Below are 20,891 nucleotides of genomic sequence, written 5' to 3' on the forward strand. Positions count from 1 at the left end.
TTTCAAAACATAAAAGTGTACTATGGATGTCTGATTCTATCGGCAATAGAGTTGTAACGATCAAACATGCCCTATGTACTAATCCAAAATGAAACGAATAAAATAAAAGTATAAAGTTAAAAGTAAAGTTGAGATCAAAGGGGAGAATGTTAGGTTGATCTCCACCACGTACAAGCCCAACGGCTCGACGTGACCTTTGACCGCGCCCTGATCGGGGGCGCCCAACCGTTCACGGTTGGTGGGCCCCTGTCGTCGCGGTATATAGAGAGGTGGGAGGTTCGGCTGCACGGTTTACGAGGTTGATCGACGCGCTACTCGCCCCACCCACATCCCTACCGGTCTAGGGTTCTAGCGCGTGCTGATGGGACGCTCTGCCACCACCGCCACCGCACGCTCACGCCACCGCCGTCGCCATCATGTCGACGTCCGGAGGTTCCTCCTCGAAGGTAGAAGGTATCCTTCCCCTCCCACATCTCCCTCTCGGTTCTCTCTCATATGCAATAGATCAAGTCACATATGGTTGACACTACCGGTTACATCTAGACTAGTAGATCCCAGGAAATCAACCGTCACAGTTACACTGTGGCGACCCGAACCTGGAGAGATCCGGAGTCTATGTGCATCCACTGTACTAGTCCCAAGGATTTGCTAGTACGCACATTCACGAGATAAATATCACAGTTATATCATTATTACAACGCATCAAATCCGATACATAGTTATTTATTACATAAATGCCCGTAGGCCAAAATGAACAGCGGAAGACAAATAAAGCGGCGAATCCAGCAAATGTGCCACAGGCAATCGACTGGAGCATCGTGACCCTAACATCATATCTCACTCGTCATCGGAACAACCTGCAACATGAGACATTGCAGCCACGAGAGTGGTCAACACTTTGAATGTGTGGCAAGTTACACCAATGCAATAATATACCTATTTCTACATGCTTAGGGATATCAAAGGAAATGGCTATAGGGTTTAACATTTGCGCAAAACAATATTTTACATCAATAAACCACATTTTAATATTTCCAAAGTTCTAACTCGTCCTATCTTTAATAAACAATTTTATCAAGTAATATATGACTAGAGGTCACACAGTCCAACTAGCCTAGATGAAAGTACCCGTGAGCGACACACGAACACAGGGCTTTCCCCAAAATCCCACCTATGAACGACACACGGACATAGGGTTTGAAATTTAATTTATGTTTAGAAAGACAAAGTTGAGAAGAGACATCTTCAGGTAAAGGTTACTCAGCTTCGCCCGTAACCGTGGGCACGGCTAATTGATTAGTTCTACACCCTGCAGGGGTTGCACACTTTCACCACATGGCACAACCCGAAAGTTATGCCGAGGTCTTTCCCAAATGGCTAACTACTTATTTCCAGGCACGCCCGCTCCAAAATAGACACAAAGTCTCATACCGATGACGGTCCTTAAGTAGGTTTCCACAAGATAATCAACCAAGCCAGAGCCCATATGACATGTGGTTGCACGAAACAACTGAGCAATTCTAAACATGAATTTGTTCTTTTAGGGGTCCCTGGGCGGCGGACCCAACCAATTTGAGCACACAGCTCCACACGCGATGACCCATCATACCACTCCGCCCAGGACGAAATAATTTTACATTTTAATTTGGTAAACACATTTCACAAACCATTTCTATTTTGTAATCACTATTTCATTTGAACCCCCCAACGGATTTTATTTTAGCATGACTAAGCATAACTATATAGTTCAAAACTTTACTAGAACTTAATCTAGCATACATTTACCTAAGGTTACAAAGTGGATGATAATTCCTACGGCTTATTTCTACCATAGGACATAACTATATAAAACATCGTCATTTCTAAAAATACTTGGCTAACAAAATAAAACTATCCCATGCATTCCTACTTTTATAATCAAAATAGCATAGCAAAAATAAATAGGATAGACATGTAGATGTAACTTGCCTGAGCAGCAGCAGTGACCTCCTACTTCTTCCTGAGTATCGCCCTCGCAGTCCGGACAATCTAACGTAAAGTAAAACATCTCGTAAACAACCATCGGAGTAAAAGAACCAACTTGAAACATGCAATGAAAACTCTACAAAATTATTACTGCAGTAGATTTTATTATCCAAAATTTTAGTCCTTTCATTAGTTTAGGCTTAGGACGGAGAATGGTCGAAAAGAGGTTCGCGGCTATGTTGGTACGGACAAAATAGCTTCCAACTTAAGTTCGAGCTAAAACAACTTTATTTAGTTTGAAAAGTGAAGTTAGTAAATTTAAAAAAAATAAGAAGTATTTTAGTTTATGAAGCTACTGCAGAAATTTGGGTTCAGGCTATCAGTATCTACTCGTGCAGAGTTACAGGAATCTACACTAGGCCAACGTCTATGATCTGAACTAGGCTGAAACTAAAAACAGAAACAAAGAAAAAGAAAAGACAAGGGAATACGTGGATGTGCTTACGATGTGTGTCCGGCAAGGGATTTTGCAACTCCGGTCGTGGACGGAAACGGAGCTGCAGACGTCGGATGGTTTGGGCGAGGCTTGGAGGCGATGCTTGTAGACGTGACGGAGCTCCACCGGTGGTCAGCTGGTTCCGGCGAGGTTGGAAAGCGACGAGAGCAACATCCGCAGCGCCGGCGTGTTCGTCTCCCGTTGCCGCGGATGCTTCCGAGCTCCTATGGAAGAAAGAGGGCATTAGGGAGGCGTGGAAGGACGCGGAAACGACCAGGGAGGCGTTAGAACGGCGAGGCAACCTTTACAGCGACGGAAATCGTCGCCGGCGTCGGAGAAGACGGTGGCGGCTCCTCGACAAAATTCGGGCTACTGGGAGCCCGAGGGGAGATGGGAGTGGGGCGTGGTGTTGTGGAGGTCAAGGAGGTCTCGGGGGTCTCTTATATAGGCCCAGGGGACGAGCGACCAAGGCGGATTGAGCGGCGGCGGCCGATGTACTCGCGGTGGTTTCTCGGGAGATAGCGATGCGGAGGGAGAGGGATAGGCCTCGGGCGCTGAGGATAAGGCGGCGGAAGTTCACCTTCCCCAGGTGCACCTCACCTGGACGCGCGGGGGTTGCGGGAGGAGCGCGCGTCCTCGCCGGGAGAAACGCGGCGGCGGGCAGGAGGTTGAAGACGAAACATGATGCACTCTGTGACCGTTCCATGAGCTGCCTGCTGACATGTGGACCAGCTACTATGTTCGGTAAGATAGAAAGAATCCCTAAAGAGCACTAAGCTCCCAGGGTTGCGCGCGCGTGTGGGCGTTCCACCAGTCGCTATCGTTGGCCCCACCCTGAAGGAGAGGTAGCGTCTGTGGTTTCGCAAGCCCTCAAAGCTAGGTCGGTGCCGATGGAAGCTGCTCATCGCGGGGTCGGTTCGCTGCTATTTTGACCGGGCACTCCATGTCTGCATCTTCCTTTTCTTCTTCATGCGTGGTGGTGGTGCTCCTCTTCTTCGCCGGCTGAGCTGCGTCGGTGCGGGCGGCTGTTGGGTGCCGCCATATTCGGCTGTCTCCTTCGGGCTTCTCCGCTCTGGTTTGTTTCCTCCCCCTCTTTGTTCTGCCTTTTATCCTCCTGTTGCTGTGGTGGTGGCTCCGGTGAAGTGGATCGTGGGAGGTTTCGCTGGAGGGACGTGTGTGCCGTGGATCTGTGATGGGCGTGCGTGTGGCTGCCGGTTGGGATTGAGGCCGATTCGCGCCTGGTCTGTGTGTATTGTTGTAGATTCATTGATTTAGGGGTGTTTGGAATTTGTTTTGTTGGACTGGTCGGCACGTATGGTCACCCTTGGGCTGCATGGTGCGTGCTTTGGGATCGAATTCCTTCGGCCTGGATACAGGGCCGTCCTGCCGGCGTTCTGTTCGTCGTGTGCTTTTGCCTGTGGAGGGCTTGCTCTGCTGGATGTTTGTTTGGTAGTTTTGCGATTTAGGTAGGATGGTGCTGCTAAATGTTGCCGCCTGCAATCAGACCTTGATTTTGGTTGAGGAGTTTGGGTTTCCAATGACTGAAACCAAACTGCATGCTGCATTTAGTTCCATGTACTTTGAGAATCTATTGTTCTCTGTCGGGGAGGGAATTTGACTGGCAGCTGTTGTGCGTGTGCGTTTCAACTACTCAATGGACTATGTCGACCGTTGATGTTATATTTGGTGGTTGTTACCGTTTGGATTCGAACTAACACATCACCTTTACTATGCTCTGGATTCTTCATTGGGTGAGGCCATGGTGTTTGGATTATATGATTAGTTATGGTTCCTCCTTTCTGCATTTGATTGAGGTCTCTAGGTTGTATATTGTTTTGGCGGCGATTGGGGACGAGTTCACGACCAGTGGGGTTCTTCCGTGTTTTTTTGGGATTACTCGATGGATGTGCTCCTTTTTTTGGCTAGGTCAGGAGGGAAGGCCCGTATCTGAATTTGCATTATAACAAAAAAGTTAGCCACAAAGATTCATGAGATTATATCCAGATATTGCAAGGAGGAGGGGAGCAGAAAAATGAGAAAGAGAAAATAATGCAACATGAAAGCTAACACAGCTAGGGAACTTCAGAAACTGCCAGTCAGTAATCTAAAATTTAGCCAGACTCCTTTTTTGCTTTCTTATATCTGAAATACCAGAGTTTCACTCAATATATGGTGTAGCAAACACTGCAATAGGCATCTCTATGTCATAAAACACTTTTCAGTTTATAGCTGTTAATATGAAACTGTCTGTTCCTCAATAGAGATGGATCCAACTAAGGAATCTTGGACAGACGTCGCAATGTTGATAGGATTAACTCACCACAAACAGTGGAGAACCAAATAGCATAACTGCAGCTCCATCATCCCGAAAGGAATTTCTAGGTAAATAATGTACATTACATTGCACTACCAAGTAGGTAAGTAATGGCATTTTGAATGATATGGATTTAGATGTTCTACAATCTGGCTTTTACTGTCCCAACAAAGCGCTTGGTTATTATTTAGCTATTTTTTCTATTTGAACACCAAGAGCCTCACATGTCAGTGCATGGTTTCTTCGAGCATATTATGGGTAGTCCTCATGGGCACAAATTCCAAATATTCCAGTATAGAGTTGCTTTTCTCTTTTTTTATGGAAGGGTGTACATAGTAACCTGTTTGAATTCAATAGTAAATCCAAGGTGGAAGTATTTTAAATTAATTGCATGAAAGTAGGAAAACGCCCCAAAGGACATGCATTGTATGAGGTAATTTAGGTAATTAGTAGAAAACCAGTTACGAGAGCAGAGATGAGTAAGTACTGGATATGGAATAACTGCTAGCTAGAGTTGTAGAGTACAAGCAAACTAGATTTTAGAAGAATCCATTGTCGTGTTAAATGTAGGTTCCCTATAAGGTTTCTCTGTTCAGCTGTAAAAATTAGTAACTTCATAATTTCAAGTCCTCTTTGCATTTTGTTACTTTTTGGTACACTGAGTTGAATTACTTGAGCTAAGGATATTTTCTTTACAGAACATTCTTGCAGGTTTGAGATACTAATAATAATTATTAAATCACCGACACGATATTGAGTTTCAGACTAATTAATGTGCTTTATTTAGCTCCTCCCATTTCTCAAATGGAAAAATCTATATTTGACCTTTCCATTTTCTTCTCAGAATTATGCACAAGTTTCCCCTTTCTCTTTTCTTCTGGTTACTTTACTTTTTACCAGCAGACCTTTCGTTCTTTTACATGCTGCATCACTTCATAGTTGTTTTCAGTGGCCAGGAGTGCATGGCAGCAAGTTGTGATGATGCTTGAGCATATATTTCTGTGTAAATTTTATGTTCTACATCTTAATTGATGGTCCACATACTTCTGACTTTTCGTGTATTTTCCATTACAGCAAAACAAAAAGGCACAATATTGTGGATGTCAAAATGTCACATACAATTAAATTTGATCAATTACTACTGATTTTCGTAGAATTCTATAGGGAGGTTGTTATTCGCCGGTGCCGCTGTCTCCTCCTCATGTTTCTCCCAACAATTTGGTTCCACTTAAGATGTTGAATAGGTAACTACATGTTTTTTTGTTCAGTTGCATCTTTGTAACAGCTTTGCTATCGTAGGTGTCAAGTGTGCACACCAATGCCCGATGAGAAATATTGTACAAAATAAATCTGTGATACTTCAAGTGCCAGGCGTACACACCAATTGTTTGTAGAAATTCTTGATGAGAAAGATTGAACAAAATGAACTAGATGCACATGCTCACCTGACTGTCCAAACTGGAGTTGAGTGCAATGTAAATTGTACATAGCAGAGTTTTTAACATTCATCATGACATTAGAGTTTGAGTGCAATGTAAATTGTACATAACAAAGTTTGTAACATTCATCATGACATTAATTTATATACATTCTATTTTTGTGTTATTTGAACTAATACAACACCTATGGAGAAACCACAACACCCATTCTATAATGTTCAAAGTGACCATGATATATCATCATTTTTTCTACTATTTGTATCCTCATCTGGTTTACATGATGTGGGTTGTTGTCTTAGTTGGTGTACATGCATGGTGGTTGGAGTAATGTACTTAATTGCTTTCAGATGTTGATGGTTAACCCTGTATGTACGGCGGAAAAGAGATAGGAGGTGATCACAAGGAACAATATTTCATAGCCCTTTCATCCTTCCTTTAGCTGACCTTGTGCTCATGTGATGATCTGGTGGCCTTGTGTTTCTCTTCGTCTTCTCGATCATGTGTCGCTCTCGCGGAAGGACTTTACTTCAGTTCACCCGAGTCTATCATCCGGGCGACAAGGTAAAGTTCAGTTTGCAGCTGATCATGTTTACTAAATTTGTTTGCTAGAATCCTTTTTTGATTACGAGCTGATATTTTACTGCATTGCAGCCCAGACATGTGACATTTTTATAATGTGTTGTAGCCTAGCTGAGATATCTTGAGAATAATTGGAAGCCTCATATGTCTATTCTGAACTCTAAAATGTAATAATCACTTCACAATCCCTGATCCCTATTCTGAAGTCTGAATTTCTACATTAAATAAAGTATCATCATTAATTTGCGTATGCCTTTTGAAGTTTCTCCCTTGTTTATATGTGAATGAGGGGACATGCAATACTGCCATTAGAACTGAGCACCAGTGCTTGTGTCACATGAGATCAACAATGTAACTGGAAGGTATGCATTCCTGTATTTTATCGAATCTAATCTTCTAGGAAATATTTCTAATACTGAATATCTTAGAGAAATTCATATTGTCATCTTCGTGCTTGATTGTTCAGTGGAACTCTCTGTATCATGTCCAAACTCCAAACTATAATTAAGCAAGTAGTGTGCTTTGATGTATTCTACCAATGAGCACCAGCGTCCATGTCTACTAAATCCTAAATTAGAATGTTCAGTTTGGTGTTTTCTTCACATGTCAGTTGGGTTGCTGCTAAAAGAGTAAACATTTAACGGTTCAGCTCTGGTTTTTATCTTGACACGTCGTAGTATACCCAAGGTCAAAGCCCAAACTAGCTATCAGTAATATGCAGTAATATACCAGTTTAGTAAGGAATTGTTCAGTTACTTGGGTACAGAACTAGAGAATCACCTGGGTTTGCAAATTAATGTACTTGATTACATTGAATTGTTTTTGCTTCTATTTTATTTATAAGAATATAGTTTCTGCAAATTTAGGAGACCACTGGTAGCTATTACGTATATTTGATCCACTGGATATTTTGTTTTGGATTTCACATTTCTCATTAATTACAAATCTATGTGTGACACTGGCGTTCCTCTTGATATATTGGCCACATGATGTATTTGTTGCTATTGCCGGTTATCTTGAGTATTTGTAAGAGTTCAAGATTTGGAATCAAAGATTGATCAAAATTTGGGACTGCCAACTTCCTCAGGGAACTGGAGATGGATCGAGATGGATGATGATGCTCTCGCAAAAGCAATTATTGGCACCATAGATGACACATTGACATGGATTCCTACAAGCTACCACATGCAGATCGCGTTTCAGCTGAATTTTTGGTTCGCCCAAGAAAAAACTTATTTCGCTAAGATAGAAAATATATATCAACAAAAGACATGGAACTGATAGGATAGGCATGAAACAGCCGTTCGTTTGTGCGTCTTGGTTCAAAAAAAGTTGTACCTTCTTTCATTCTTTGTTCAGATGTTCTAAATATTCCTACAAGCAAAGAAAAAAAAATGACTTTTCTTTCCCAAATTAGGAACGGAAAAGAAGAAGCCTAACATCTTGAAAATGAACACCCCTGGTGGAGCGTTAGCGAAAACCAAAATATGAATTTGTTCATTGCATCATATTATATATTTTTCACTGGATTATGTAAACGCATTGTATAGTATACCTAAAGACAAAATCCAGTGAACGAGGCAGAAAATTGTGTACGTGCCGACAAAACAAAGCTAGGTGGCATAATTTAAACGCTACTAACGAAGGGGCGCCGCAGAGCGCGCTAGGTCCATCTAGTAAGAAAGAATAGGGAGAAAAGGGTCCGATGCGGCTGGCTCGCTAGCTCGATTCGGTGCAGCCAAGACATGGTGTCCACCATGCGTACGTGAGAGTAGTTTAGGTGCAGGTAAAAACTTTATTTCTGTATCTTTCCTTTGTATTTATGATTTGACAAGGTTTTTAGCCTCAACTTTTATTCCGAAAAAAACCAGGGAAATTCTGTAAAATCAAAATATGTATATAGGGCTTAGGGAAACTTGTTTACAACTTAAATGAAAATTTATAAATACATTTTCTTTGCAAACCTTTGGGAAATCATTTTATTCCCTCGCTCTCGAATAATTTAAAAGTTTTCAGAACATTCAATAAATCCAAATGCAATCAAATAAAACAATGCCTATACTTATGTGCATGATTTATTAACATCCTATTTGTGAAAATTGGGATGTTACATACACCATTCCTCCAAAGCCTGAAGATATGGTTCCTCATCTTCCGTGCACTAGCATGCAAGTGAAAAAATGCAGTATTGGCATCACTCTCTCGAGCTAAAGAATCCTAGATTGCCTCGCAATCGTTCGCTCTAGGGACGCCAAACCTAGGATCTTCTTTTTGAGCTGCCCCCGCAACCACCTCTCTTCTTGATTGAGTTGACGTTGGTCCATGTCCATGTCTAGCTGGAGGATAACCTTGTTTGCCATGAGGATTTGCTCTTTGATATTGCCCAGTCTCCGCTAACTCCACCTCGTTAAGGATCGGGCGGTGGCTCGCAGCCTGTTACTCAGATCCACAAACGCATCATGGTGCTCCTCGACTGCAAACCACACAGCCGCGACAGCCTCCTGGAAACTGTCGATAGCCGGCCAGAAAGATTGGAAGTGAAATCTCGACTTCCTCTGATAAGAGACATTTATGGAGAGCATGGTAGCACAGAGAGATGATGGCAATGCCTGCATCAAACAGTCCAGGTATCCTTCCTCTCAATCCGCGGAACAGACTGTCAAGTTTTTCCATCGTTGGGGACTGCCGTTCATTACTCCATGTATACCTCCTGCCGATGAGATCTTGTTCCTTTAGTTCCTGATCATTTAGGCCTTGTTCGGCGGACTTGGATTACCGTGTTTCATATTAAGTGTTTTGGGTGATTGTGGCGTGGATTGATGTGTTTTCAGCTGAATCAGTTGTTAATCCTTAGGAGTAGGTGGGAAAGGTGGGGTGTAACCGAACAAATTTAATCACGAGCGCCCCGTTAGTTTGCTCATGTTCTATGGTTTGACTTCGTTCTATACAATACAGAGGAATGAACGTCGCGCTGTAGCGAGGGAAAATTGAGCTGTTGGCTGAGTGTGCGCCAACAATAAAAAAAACGCGAGGGGGTGTCAGCGTTTTATTTACACCGTGATCCGGTGTGTTTCCCGGGGGTCATTGGAGCTAATCCACCTCAAAACCTATCTACCGAATGCTCCTGGCGTGATTTCAAGTGGATTTAACGTACGCTGGGAGGGATTAAACACAAAAACCCGGTCAAACCACCTTTACCGAACAAGGCCTTAGGGCATCTTCAACGGGGCGACCCATTTCACGCCCGCGCGTCCGGATGGGTCGAGCCGGACAAAAACGCGGCCCAGCGCGCGGACCCATCCCTAAAACGGATGGCCGCGACGTCCGGGACGACCCAAACCCGGCCCAAATCTGGGACGAGTTTGCGTGGCCACGGACGCAGAAGGTTGGTCGCTCGCGTCCTCCCCTTGTCCGCCCTTGGCCCGCCTATCTGTCTCCAAAAACACAAACCCCTCGCACACATCTCCCGCCGCTCCGCCGTGAGCCAAGGATCGGCGATTTGGGAGCGGCGTCGATGCCGGCCACCATCGTCGAGACGCTGGCAAGCGGGGCAGAAGCATAGGTCGCGGCCCCGCGCTGCTTTCGCCGCGTCGTAGCAGAGTCGGAGGACGCCGTCGCCGTCGCTGTTGCCCTCTCACCGTCGCGAGACCTACCGTTGTTCGCAGGTGCGCCGTTGCCGCCAGAGGTGATCTCTCGTGCACCGTGTTTCCAGACCGCAAGTCGGCCGAGACGGCCATGGCCTGCAGGTCCCTACGGACGCATTGGATGGCCTCCGCCTGCGAGGTGTTCGATGAAATGGGCGTACTAATATTTGTCCCTTTTCATCTGTAGATCATGGTGGACAGCGACGACGACTACTTCTTCAAGAACTTCATTGACACGTCATCAGACGACGAATTTTTCACGGAGGCTGCGCTGATCATCCACGAGCACATTGTCTCGCAGATCCCCGTGCACCGGGGGTCCTTGCCGGGGCGCGCGGCTGCCTTGGACCGCAAAAGAGAACGCGGCCACGACCAGCTCTTCACCAACTACTTCCAACCCAAGGCATTGTTCACGCCGGCCATGTTTCGCCGTCGTTTTCGGATGTCCAGACCGTTGTTCCACCGGATAATGGATGGCGTCAAGCTCTACGACGACTACTTCTGCGCGAAAGTGGATGCAATCGGCAAGGTAGGCCTCTCTTCGTGCCAGAAATGCACGGCAGCGATTAGGATGCTCGCATGTGGCGTTGCCGGTGATTTCGTAGATGAGTACACGCATGAGTGAGTCTACCGGCTTGGAAGCGATGTACAGATTCTGCAGAGCAGTGATCGGTTCGTTCGGAGAACAGTACCTCCGGCAACCAAATGCAGAGGACACATCTCGTCTGTTGTCAATCAACGCTTACAAGGGGTTTCCTGGGATGGTTGGCAGCATAGACTGCATGCATTGGGAGTGGAAGAACTGCCCCTTTGGTTGGCAGGGGCATACAGCGGTCATTCTGAGGGGTACACAGTCATTCTTGAAGTTGTTGCTTCACTGGATACATGGATTTGGCACTCATTTTTCGGAATGGCTGGCTCGCACAATGACATCAATGTGCTGCAGCGCTCTCCGGTGTTTGATAGGCTAGCGTACGGTCAGTCTGATGTGGATTTTGAGATCAATGGCCACCACTACACCAAGGGGTACTACCTTGCTGATGGTATCTATCCACCTTGGGCTACACTCGTGAAGACAATCCGAAAACCCAACTCAGAGCAGGAGGCAAGGTTTGCCAAAGAGCAAGAGGCAGCCCGGAAAGATGTCGAGCGGGCGTTTGGCATCCTCCAAGCTCGTTGGGCTATCGTCAGACACCCTGCCAGAGCCTGGGATGTGCAAACTCTGTGGGAGGTGATGACTGCTTGTGTAATAATGCATAACATGATTGTTGAGGTAGAGCGGGATGATTCACTTTTTGATAATGACTGGGAGGACCAAGGAGAGTTGGTTACTCCTCAAGGTGGTCTGGCATCATTCTAGGACATTCTTCATGCACACCATGAAATTCGAGATCTAGCTGTACACAACCAGCTGCAGGCTGGTTTGATCGAGCACGTGTGGCAGCATGTAGGCAACAATGATGAAGGAAATCTCGAAGCCTAAAGCATTTGTAACGTTTCTACATTTTATTTGAATAATACTTTATCATTGATTACGTGGACAATGTACTGTGTAATAAATTTTGAGCATTTGAACTATTTTTTATATTTTCTATAATTTATTTAACGTTTATAGTGAATTTACAAGCAAAAACATACCATAGGGCGCCACGACCCATTTCTAGAGCGTTGGGCGCACTGCGCAACCCAAACGGACACGCGGACGCGGGACTCCGTCCGCGCGTCCGCTCGACCACCCAAACGGTCCAAACGGATGGCCCAGCACGTCCGTTTGGGTCGCTCGGTTGGAGATGCCCTTAGTCACCTTCTAAATCTCCCCATCATTCTTCTATGCAGATTGATGTTGTTTTTGTCCGCAGCCTCGAAGATGAGGTTGAAATCTCCAGTAATTGCCCATCTACCATCCAGGGACGCACGAATGTTCCTCAGTTCATCAAGGAAGCTGCACTTACGATCCTCCTGTGTGGGCCCATACACCGTGGTGAGTGACCACGGATCGCCTCCCTCAAATGCCAGTGTGATTGTGACGGAGAACGTGTCCACTTGTGTATGCGTAACCTACACCTTAGTGCTCTGCCAGGCAACTCCTTCAAAGTTACTCCCTCGGTTCCTCTTTAATCGACGCAGAGTAGTGCACTTGAGAAGCAAACAGGTACGTACGGATGCCGATTAAAACGGTACAGAGGTAGTACTTTCCAACCCAACAAGCGTTATATCATCCATCTGGAAAAAATAGCCTCGCATCATCTGTAGCTAAAGCAGGGACCAATTGTGAGCTGTCCAGTTCGTTGAGCCAAGTTGAACCCTTTTCACAGCAGGTATGGGAAGTTTTCTGCGACATGGATTTGGTGGGCAAGGGTTTGGGCACACACATTTTAAAAATAGAAATAAAATATATTTACAAGTTTTAGAAAACTTTAAAATAAAATTTTGTATGTACATATTATCTTGATACTTAGTCGTGCCAATTCTTAAGTGAAAATACCACCATATGTGGCCTACACAAAAAAAGAGAAAATTTAAAATGTGTTTTCTTTGACCAACAAATCTAATCATTAGTATCATTTGCACATTCTATCATTTTTATGTAGACCACATAGAATCATATTTTTGATTGAGAATTGACGAGTAAGTATAACATAACATGTGCATGCAAAAATATTTTAATTTTTTTGGAACTTTTAAATGGCTTTTTTTTCAAGTTTTGAATAAACAGGTGCGCCTACACCCACGTTCCACTAGCTATTTCCAAGGTTGTCTCTAGTTATAAAACCAGATTATCTTGTCCCGTCAGAAACTTAAGTCAACCCATTTAGTTAAAAGCTTACCGGCAAGACTACAGTTTAAGGGCATGTACAATGGTGATGACTCAGCTATCTGTAAGAGGTAGTTATAGTTGATTTTGCTGATGTGGAGGAAAGAGAATGAGGAGAGAGAAGGAGGCTGTCTGTAAAGTTACAGACAGTCTGTAGGCTTCTTACTGACGGCTTACAGACACAATTTTTGCTGTTGTATGAAGGATGTCTATAATTTATAGTCACATATAGCTATGACTAAAAATAGATAAAAAACGCCATGACGGTTGACAAGGGGGTGTTGCGGTCTTAGCCTGGTTTCCCCTTTCCCGCTAATTAACCAGCCATCTATCATCTTCTTAATTGATGAAAATGGTAGTCTTGTTTAAAAAAAAACTAAAGACTACAGGAGAGTCATACCACCAATATGAGTTCATTCGTGTGAGCGAGTAGTTTTACCTATCGATTGTACTCTTTGCTTCCAATATATTTTGCTCTATATAACCCTGCAATTGCTGTGAGCCCCTTCTCAAACTTTTTGAAACAGTCAGGCATCTAAGGTGACAACACGACCAAAACGTGGGCATGCAAGGTCATTATCAAATATATAGTTTGACGCTAGGCGACTGCTGGAGAATCGGTAAAACACGGGCACGCACTGCTCGAAAAACGCTAAAAATCAGCGCATCAAACGAAACCTTCAATAGCACAAAGGCACAGTTGAGGAGGCTACGATGTCATAACACCTCACGAGTCGGAGACCAAACTCCATGAGAACCTGAGCGAGCAAGTCACCAAATAATAATTTTAAGGATCATAATCTTTACAGCGTTAAGTCACACCCACCTGCCTTTTGTGCTACTAAATAAATGTGGCGATAAATCATCTCCTTGTAACATCTCATACCAAAAACGAGCGTTTTCTCAACAGAGACTGGCTTCAAGGGAAGCACCCTAATTGACGCTCCTAAACTCCGGTGACAAAATGTCTCAAAGAACAGCATCCGCACTTCTGCAAGCAGGGACATGGGTGAAAACTTCAGTGAAACTATGCCATTGGTTGTCGCCTCCTGAAATACAAGATTATATACCAACATAATCAATTTTTCACAGTGGTATGCAATTCTAATAAGATGGAAAAGTGTAGGCGATACAAGATAACCGACTGGAGCAAAACTACGGTCAGTTATCCACAGATTTCACTAAAAAATACAATTCCATATAACTTAGCTGTTGTTGGCAGCTTGTGCAGAGACAGTATACAATGCCCCATGTCTTATAAATAGTAGTATAATCCAATTGCTACACTAGCCAAAATAGCAAGATAATACAGGACTGATGCAACAATACTAAGCGACCATATAATACCTTTTTGGTCGGATGCGGTCCTCTTCAAAATCCATCATTCCTCCAGATTCTGAGAGAAAGTCGTCATGCCCCCGTAAGTCAATGTCTGCCTGCTTACATTGTTCAACTTCTGCCATCAAGTAAGAAACATGGTCCGGCAATCCACTATTTAATAAGATTAGTTGCTACCATATGAACATTCAAGAGTTGGTAACTAAAATCAGAACCGGAAATGATCAGGTAAAAGGACACAGAACAATGCATATAACCCACAATTATTATCCTAAAAATATATGTAAAGGGCTCTATCCTAACTACAAGTGTGAATATTTGTTCATTTTTAATTCAATGTCTACTTAACTAAACAGAGTGCGAACTTTCAATTTCATCCAACTGACCTTGATTGACTTTTTGGCTTCTTCCACTCTGTCTTCAAATTCTTTCTGGTGTTTCTTGTTCAATTCACTCGTTGTGTCAGCCCACTTGATTTTCTCCTGAATTTGGTGTAGTAAACTATCTGATGTTCCCAACCTGTGAGTATAAACATTTGCGTCACAATTGGTAGATAATAATATACTTCTGTCTACCCCCTTGAGCTAGTCACCTCATAATGAGCAATGGTGACAAAACCAAGAACGTATTAACATATTTCTAGTTGCTAGATGAGAAGTGCAAAGCAAATAGTCAGCACCAAAACATATACTGATTCAGCAAGCAGCACTTGCATATAAGCAAGACCAAACGCTATGTAGAAACAAAAATGCACATGCATCCAGTCAGAAAGTAAAGCAATGAATTATATAACACATAAAAGTTTGACTTTTCAGTTTGTTAATCAAATCAGCTTGTAGAAAGCATGCCACATTTTCTCAACTTATAAAGAATAGTCCCATGACTAGATATATATGCTACTACAGCTTCAGAATTTAAATTGGCAATTACAATCTATACAAAAGGTTACTCAAAATAATATGAAAAGATCCACATTTATTGGGACAGATGGAGATGAAAGTGTAGAAACATTTGTTGAATAGATACAGACCAGTCCGACAAGGTTTCTATCATGTTGTTTAGCTGACCAGGTGTAAGGTCCCTTCCAGCTGCAAATTGCACCTGAAATGCATAAAAACAATAAAGAAAGGAAAGATCACTTGCAAGATGAAGAATGAATTCATGAATGATTGCGCTGTATCTAGGCTCCATATTCTTACCTCAAAGCACCGCCGCAGCTGATCCAATTTTCCTTTGACAATACCCTTAGGAAACATTCAAAGCATTACAAATTGAAGCCAAGAAACCAAAAAAAAATTTGGAAACAAGATAGACACAAATGTTCCTAAAGTAAAGAGTTAGAACTAAGGCTATGTTAGGCTTGAGCCCAAGCTTGCTCTACAAAAAAAATGGCAAACCAAAATGTTGATCAAGGTTTTGTTGCCCAATGAGTTGGTCAAAGTTGGCAAGAAAAATGAACTAGACTTCGCAAGTATTTATTGACAACCGTACAAGCAAATACCAAATTTTTCATAGGGTGGAATGTTGGTCACCCGTCAGATATACCCTAAACAACACCACCACATACCTTACAAATATTACAGCCCTAATCTCCCAAATTTAATAAATACCAGGTAAATGGTAAACGAATATTTCAAATGAGGCATTTCTTGCTAATGAATACAAAGTATGGGAGTATATAGGCATTTATAACTTTATAAGTGGATAATGTGAAAGGGAGGACAAGAACTCACCGAGTACATGCATTCATTGATGAGGAAATCTTCAAGTTCTCTTACATTGGAAACGTCCAACTCTTGCATGAGCTGATCATATGGTAGTACCTAAAGAAAGGAATGACAAATAAACAAAGTGACTATGTTTATGATTATCTATGCGGAAATACGGAAACATAGGACAGACTATAAGGTACATAATTAATACATAATACACTGAATCACACACAAAAAAATATAATCCACAAAATTTGTAACATTGATTAAATGGCAATTGATTGTCAAATATCGAAGAAAAATGACCATTAAACTTTACTAGACTTGGGCTCTCCAACAAAATTATACACACTATTTACAACTATAACTAAGACACAATAGAAGATTCAAGCAACAAACATGTCATCTTAATGAGAGTACGGCACTGTAACTAACTGCTCACGTGATTACAAGCAAGTTTTTCAACCTTCAGTTTTTGAACAACGAAAGGGGAGCTACACGGAAACACTGTGCATATCAGACAAGATTGGCCAAAATGCGTACCTTGGTTGACTCAGCCAAGGTTAGCACACTGAGTTGCTTCAGCTTCCTGGCTTGCTCAGGCAACAATGCAGGGAGGGTGCTAGAATTACCTGCAATTACATTAAAAATAGTCGTTCAGACAATAATTTTCATATCTCACACTTACCAGTAAGACACCAGTACCACAAAATACAAAGCATAAGAATAGCAATGATGGATGAAACAAAGTTGTACTAACCAAAAGCAAAACTAAACTAGGTCAGAAGCCTAAAGGCAGAAACGGGTTCATGCCTGCAATAACCTCACAAGGCCAGGCACACTGATCATACAGATGCATAAAAAGGCAAAATGATTACCCCAACTGAAGTATAACTTTTAAGCATTGGAATGTTCACGTTCTCCACGAAATACAAGATTTGGAAAATCATCTGCAATGGCCACTACACCCAAACATGTGCCTATTTATTTATATCAATTCAATTGAGCAGCAAAGCATTAACGGCATCGACTAAATGAGTACAATTCGCTGGATCCAAAGTTCCCCCAAAAAAGATGTCCTATCATTGTTCACTAGGGTTCAGGGCAAATGTCAAAATTCGTAGGGTGTACTAAAACACATGCCAGATCAGGCAATGAGCCACAAAGCACAGATAGGCATACACAAACGACGCGTTACGCTAATCCGAACGGCAATGTATCATGTAGGCACGAAAAAACAGAGGGGTGTGTGTGTGCCTTACTCTTGTAGTCCTTGAGGGTGCCATAGGCGAAGAGGCGGAGCAGGTCCAGAGAAGAGGCGTACTGCGTGCCAGCGAGCTGAAACGACGAACGCGAAACAGACACAGCGCGTCACATTAGATCGAAATCAGAAAACCCCGTCGGCCGGGAACTGGTAAAACCCTAACTCCAAACTCCCGCCGCGGCGGCTGCGGCGCGGAGAGCACCGGCAAAGCGGCGGTTACCTTGGAGAGGGCGGGGAGGGTGAGGAGCTCGGAGAAGGCGAAGAGCGCCGGGTGGGAGGTGGCCTCGAGCACGAGCGCCGCCAGCTGGGGAGCCGAGGAGAGCGCCGCCGCCTGCGCGGAGAATTGGCCGATCAGCTCCGCCTGCCGCCGCTCCGCGTCCATCGCCATCGCAGCCGGCGACGGGAGGGGCTAGTAGGGTTAGGGTTCCGGGGATCTCTGTCTGCGGTTGGTTTCGCCTCCCTGCTGTTGTATTGCTCTCGTCTGGCTTTTGGGCTTTTGGCTCTGGGTGGGGTTTTGGTTGGATTTTTGTTTCCGGGGTGGATTCGGCTCGGTGCCGGTGTCCCCCAGGTTGCCGCGTATGTGTGGGTCGCTTGCGCCGCGTTATGCTGCCGTGGCGAACTTTCCTTTTTATAATTTTCCGAAAATGCTCGCTCTAAGTTTTTTTTTCTGAAAAAGTCACCAATCTAGAAGCTCTGAAAGTAATAAAAATTATAAATGAAATCTTTGGATAACCTACTCCCTCCATCACAGTATACACGGCGCCTCTCCAAAATCTCTAGGACCAAGGTGGAAACTGATTGACTGTTTATCCTGGGCGCAAGACGTGGGATTAGGTTCGGTAGTTAGTGAGCTACGCCTAATTACGCGAGAAATTAGCGCCTAGTAACCCCCAGTCAATTAACGAGATGTTCCATCGCATGTAGAGGTGGAGACCGATTCCAGCGGGTTTTTCTCTCCTTCCTTCTTGAGCATGTTCACACTTGCATGCACACAGCGGAAAGTAAAAGGAAAGAGCTAAACCTGCGGGCTAATTGCTCTACAAACGCCCCCATTAATTGCCTAATCAATTCTCTGCGCCTTATAAACAGCTCCAATTCTGAAAATGCATGGTTTTGGAGAGACGTCGTGTATACTGTGATGGAGGGAGTAGCAAAAAACTACAGGCACTAAAGCGAGCCAAAGATGTCGCAGCCCTTGTCCCTCCAAGAACCATAGACCGAAAAGACCAAACTTGCAATCACACAAATAGGATCTCAGAAGATATGTCACAAAGACAGTCCCGCACGCCCTCCGGCGGTGCTAGGCGCACCGCGAAACAAGGATAGGTTAGGGAGGACCTTATTCTGAGTTCACACTACTAGAAAAAAGGTTATCCGTGGCGCAACACTTTTTGCTCGCCATAGTATATTTTTGAAAATTGGCACAATTTTTTCGCGATTTTTTTTTTGAATAATTTGTGTTCTTGGTGTTTTAGTGGCTGCTCTACATCTCGGTGTCTTGGCGTATAGGAAGAGGCGGATGAGGTCAATGGGTCGGGGCAGGGCACGTGGAAGGCAATGGCAGGGTCGGAGCACGGCATAGGAAGAAGGGCAACAACACAGTTGAGGCAGGGCACATGGAACTCAATGAGGTGGGCGCTCAAGCCGGCGAGGGCAAGGTAGCACGGAGGCGGGGCTACCGGCAAGGGCGAGGTGACGCGGAGGCGAGGCTGTCGGCGAGGGTGAGGAGGCGGGTACGAGGTGGCGCAGAAGTGGGCGCTCGGGTCAGCGAGGGCGAGGGCGCCAGGTCGGGGCAAGGTGTGAACCGAAGGAGGAGACGAGCTGGGAATTGGGGAAAGAGAGGGAGAAAAGGAGAGAGAGCGGCGATGCGTGAAGGGAGAGTGGGAAATTAGTTAGGGTTTCCATGGAGATTATAAGGAGGAGGGCAATCTCGGTGTGAGACTGTTTCAAAATTTGTTTTCAGCGAAATCCAGAATGGTCGAATACTTTATTTTCCGTTTCGATTTTGAGGATTCTAAAAAGTCGAAAACGAGCGAAGGCCGATGAATTCGGATGTAACTTTTTCTGTAGATGCTTTCCCATATGATGTCGTATGCAAATCTAAATCATTTTGCCGAAACATAGCGAAGTTTTGTAGAATATGTCAAAATCATGTTTATCAAGTACCATAACTACATCTCAGAGTAATTTCAAATTTGAAATTTTATCTTTTTTTTTCAAAATTGTAAAGGATGGTGTGGACCAAAATCTACCACAAATACCCGTGGCGCACTAGCACGGTGATGTCTACGCACGCTTCTATTTATGTAGATAGTGTTGGGCCTCCAAGTGCAGAGGTTTGTAGAGCAGCAACAAGTTTCCCTTAAGTGAATAACCCAAGGTTTACCGAACTCAGGGAGGTAGAGTTCAAAGATATCTGATGTAGCCCCGCCCAAGGTCGACACTGCACCAAGTCCAACTAGTCCCCCAAGTGGACCGATGACACGAGCTTGAGTCAAAGCTCTACCTGATGAGGTGAATTCAATCCTCTCTACTCTTGTCCTTAACACGCCTTTGAACGGAATGCTACCTCATGCCAAATCTCTATGTGTTATTAGGTACAAGTTGCATCAAGGACATGAGCAGGAGAAGGCCCTATTGTTCAAGGAAGAAGGAGAAGAGAAAAAAGAAGAAGAAGCTAAGATAAAGGGAGAAGAAGAGAAGAGAGAAGAAAGGAGAAATGAGGAGAAGAAGGACTGGCCGGTCATACCGGCCCAAGCCTCAACGCCTCATAGCGCAGCGACCAGGGACCAGGAACCCTGGCCGGTCTAACCGGCCAGCCGGTGTGACCGGGTGCCACCCGTTATGACCGGGCCACTAGGCCGGTATGACCGGGCCGGGCTCCTAGCCCCGCAGTGAAGACCAGGAAGATGACCCGGTCTAACCGGCCCTCCTGGCCGGTATGACCGGCCCGGTCTCCCAGCCCCGCAGTGAAGACCAGGAACTTGACCCGGTCTAACCGGCCCTCCTGGCCGGTATGACCGGCCAGCCCCAACCAGCACCCCTTTGAGTCAATCCCAGCCGTCTATCTTCACATATATGCTTAAGTTAACTTATGTGTAATGCCCCTTTTACCCTTGGACGAAATCTGGACTATATGTATCTCATCTCCCACCTCAATTAGGGTTTAGACAAGATTTGAGGATTATTGCTTGAGCTTTATCTCCCTAGAACTATGTTCTTTGTATCAAGGCACTCTTGAGGAATCCCTACTCTTCATGGATGATTCTAGGCTTCCCCCTCTTTCATACAAGTTCTAGTGGGGATCTCCATCACCAATCTCTCC

General features: G+C 44.3%; 1 protein-coding gene and 2 long non-coding RNA genes across 7 annotated transcripts; 1 reads left to right on the forward strand and 2 right to left on the reverse strand.

The window, feature by feature from the left end:
- Positions 1 to 669: 669 nt before the first annotated feature.
- LOC127333732 (uncharacterized) lies at positions 670 to 3,146 on the reverse strand. Its single transcript, XR_007871482.2, has 3 exons — positions 2,764 to 3,146; positions 2,471 to 2,685; positions 670 to 2,028 (listed from the first exon to the last, which is right to left on the reverse strand). It is a non-coding gene; the product is annotated as an uncharacterized lncRNA (long non-coding RNA).
- A 129-nt stretch (positions 3,147 to 3,275) lies between these two features.
- Positions 3,276 to 8,140, forward strand: LOC127333731 (uncharacterized). Of its 3 annotated transcripts, XR_011751816.1 has the most exons (4): positions 3,276 to 6,019; positions 6,562 to 6,775; positions 7,056 to 7,155; positions 7,881 to 8,140. It is a non-coding gene; the product is annotated as an uncharacterized lncRNA (long non-coding RNA). The 3 variants fall into 3 exon arrangements; XR_007871479.2 differs by having other exon boundaries at positions 3,276 to 6,775; positions 6,866 to 7,155; XR_007871477.2 differs by having other exon boundaries at positions 3,276 to 6,775.
- Positions 8,141 to 14,020: 5,880 nt separating this feature from the next.
- On the reverse strand, positions 14,021 to 18,093 carry LOC127333730 (COP9 signalosome complex subunit 7). 3 transcript variants are annotated; one of them, XM_051360159.2, is made up of 9 exons: positions 17,787 to 18,093; positions 17,565 to 17,640; positions 16,846 to 16,934; positions 16,324 to 16,413; positions 15,790 to 15,834; positions 15,621 to 15,691; positions 14,977 to 15,109; positions 14,600 to 14,705; positions 14,021 to 14,301 (listed from the first exon to the last, which is right to left on the reverse strand). In XM_051360159.2, exons 1-8 carry the CDS (start codon positions 17,952 to 17,954, stop codon positions 14,634 to 14,636), a joined length of 744 nt encoding a protein of 247 aa, XP_051216119.1. In that variant the 5' UTR covers positions 17,955 to 18,093; the 3' UTR covers positions 14,021 to 14,301; positions 14,600 to 14,633. The 3 variants fall into 3 exon arrangements, with proteins under 3 accessions (XP_051216119.1, XP_051216118.1, XP_051216117.1); XM_051360158.2 differs by having other exon boundaries at positions 14,600 to 14,708; positions 17,787 to 18,092; XM_051360157.1 differs by having other exon boundaries at positions 14,600 to 14,688; positions 17,787 to 18,086.
- Positions 18,094 to 20,891: the final 2,798 nt, after the last annotated feature.

The sequence above is a fragment of the Lolium perenne genome, chromosome 2 (assembly GCF_019359855.2).
Source record: "Lolium perenne isolate Kyuss_39 chromosome 2, Kyuss_2.0, whole genome shotgun sequence".
In the NCBI taxonomy this organism is placed as follows: Eukaryota; Viridiplantae; Streptophyta; class Magnoliopsida; order Poales; family Poaceae; genus Lolium; species Lolium perenne.

What these genes read in the sequence shown, in the direction of transcription:
- LOC127333730 (XM_051360157.1), bottom strand. Translation starts at nt 17,954, where the DNA reads ATGGCGATGGACGCGGAGCGGCGGCAGGCGGAGCTGATCGGCCAATTC. An exon ending in TCAATGAATGCATGTACTCG is followed by an intron (nt 15,835 to 16,323) that starts GTGAGTTCTTGT and finishes ATGTTTCCTAAG; the next exon opens with GGTATTGTCAAAGGAAAATT. An exon ending in AAGCCAAAAAGTCAATCAAG is followed by an intron (nt 14,689 to 14,976) that starts GTCAGTTGGATG and finishes CAATGTAAGCAG; the next exon opens with GCAGACATTGACTTACGGGG.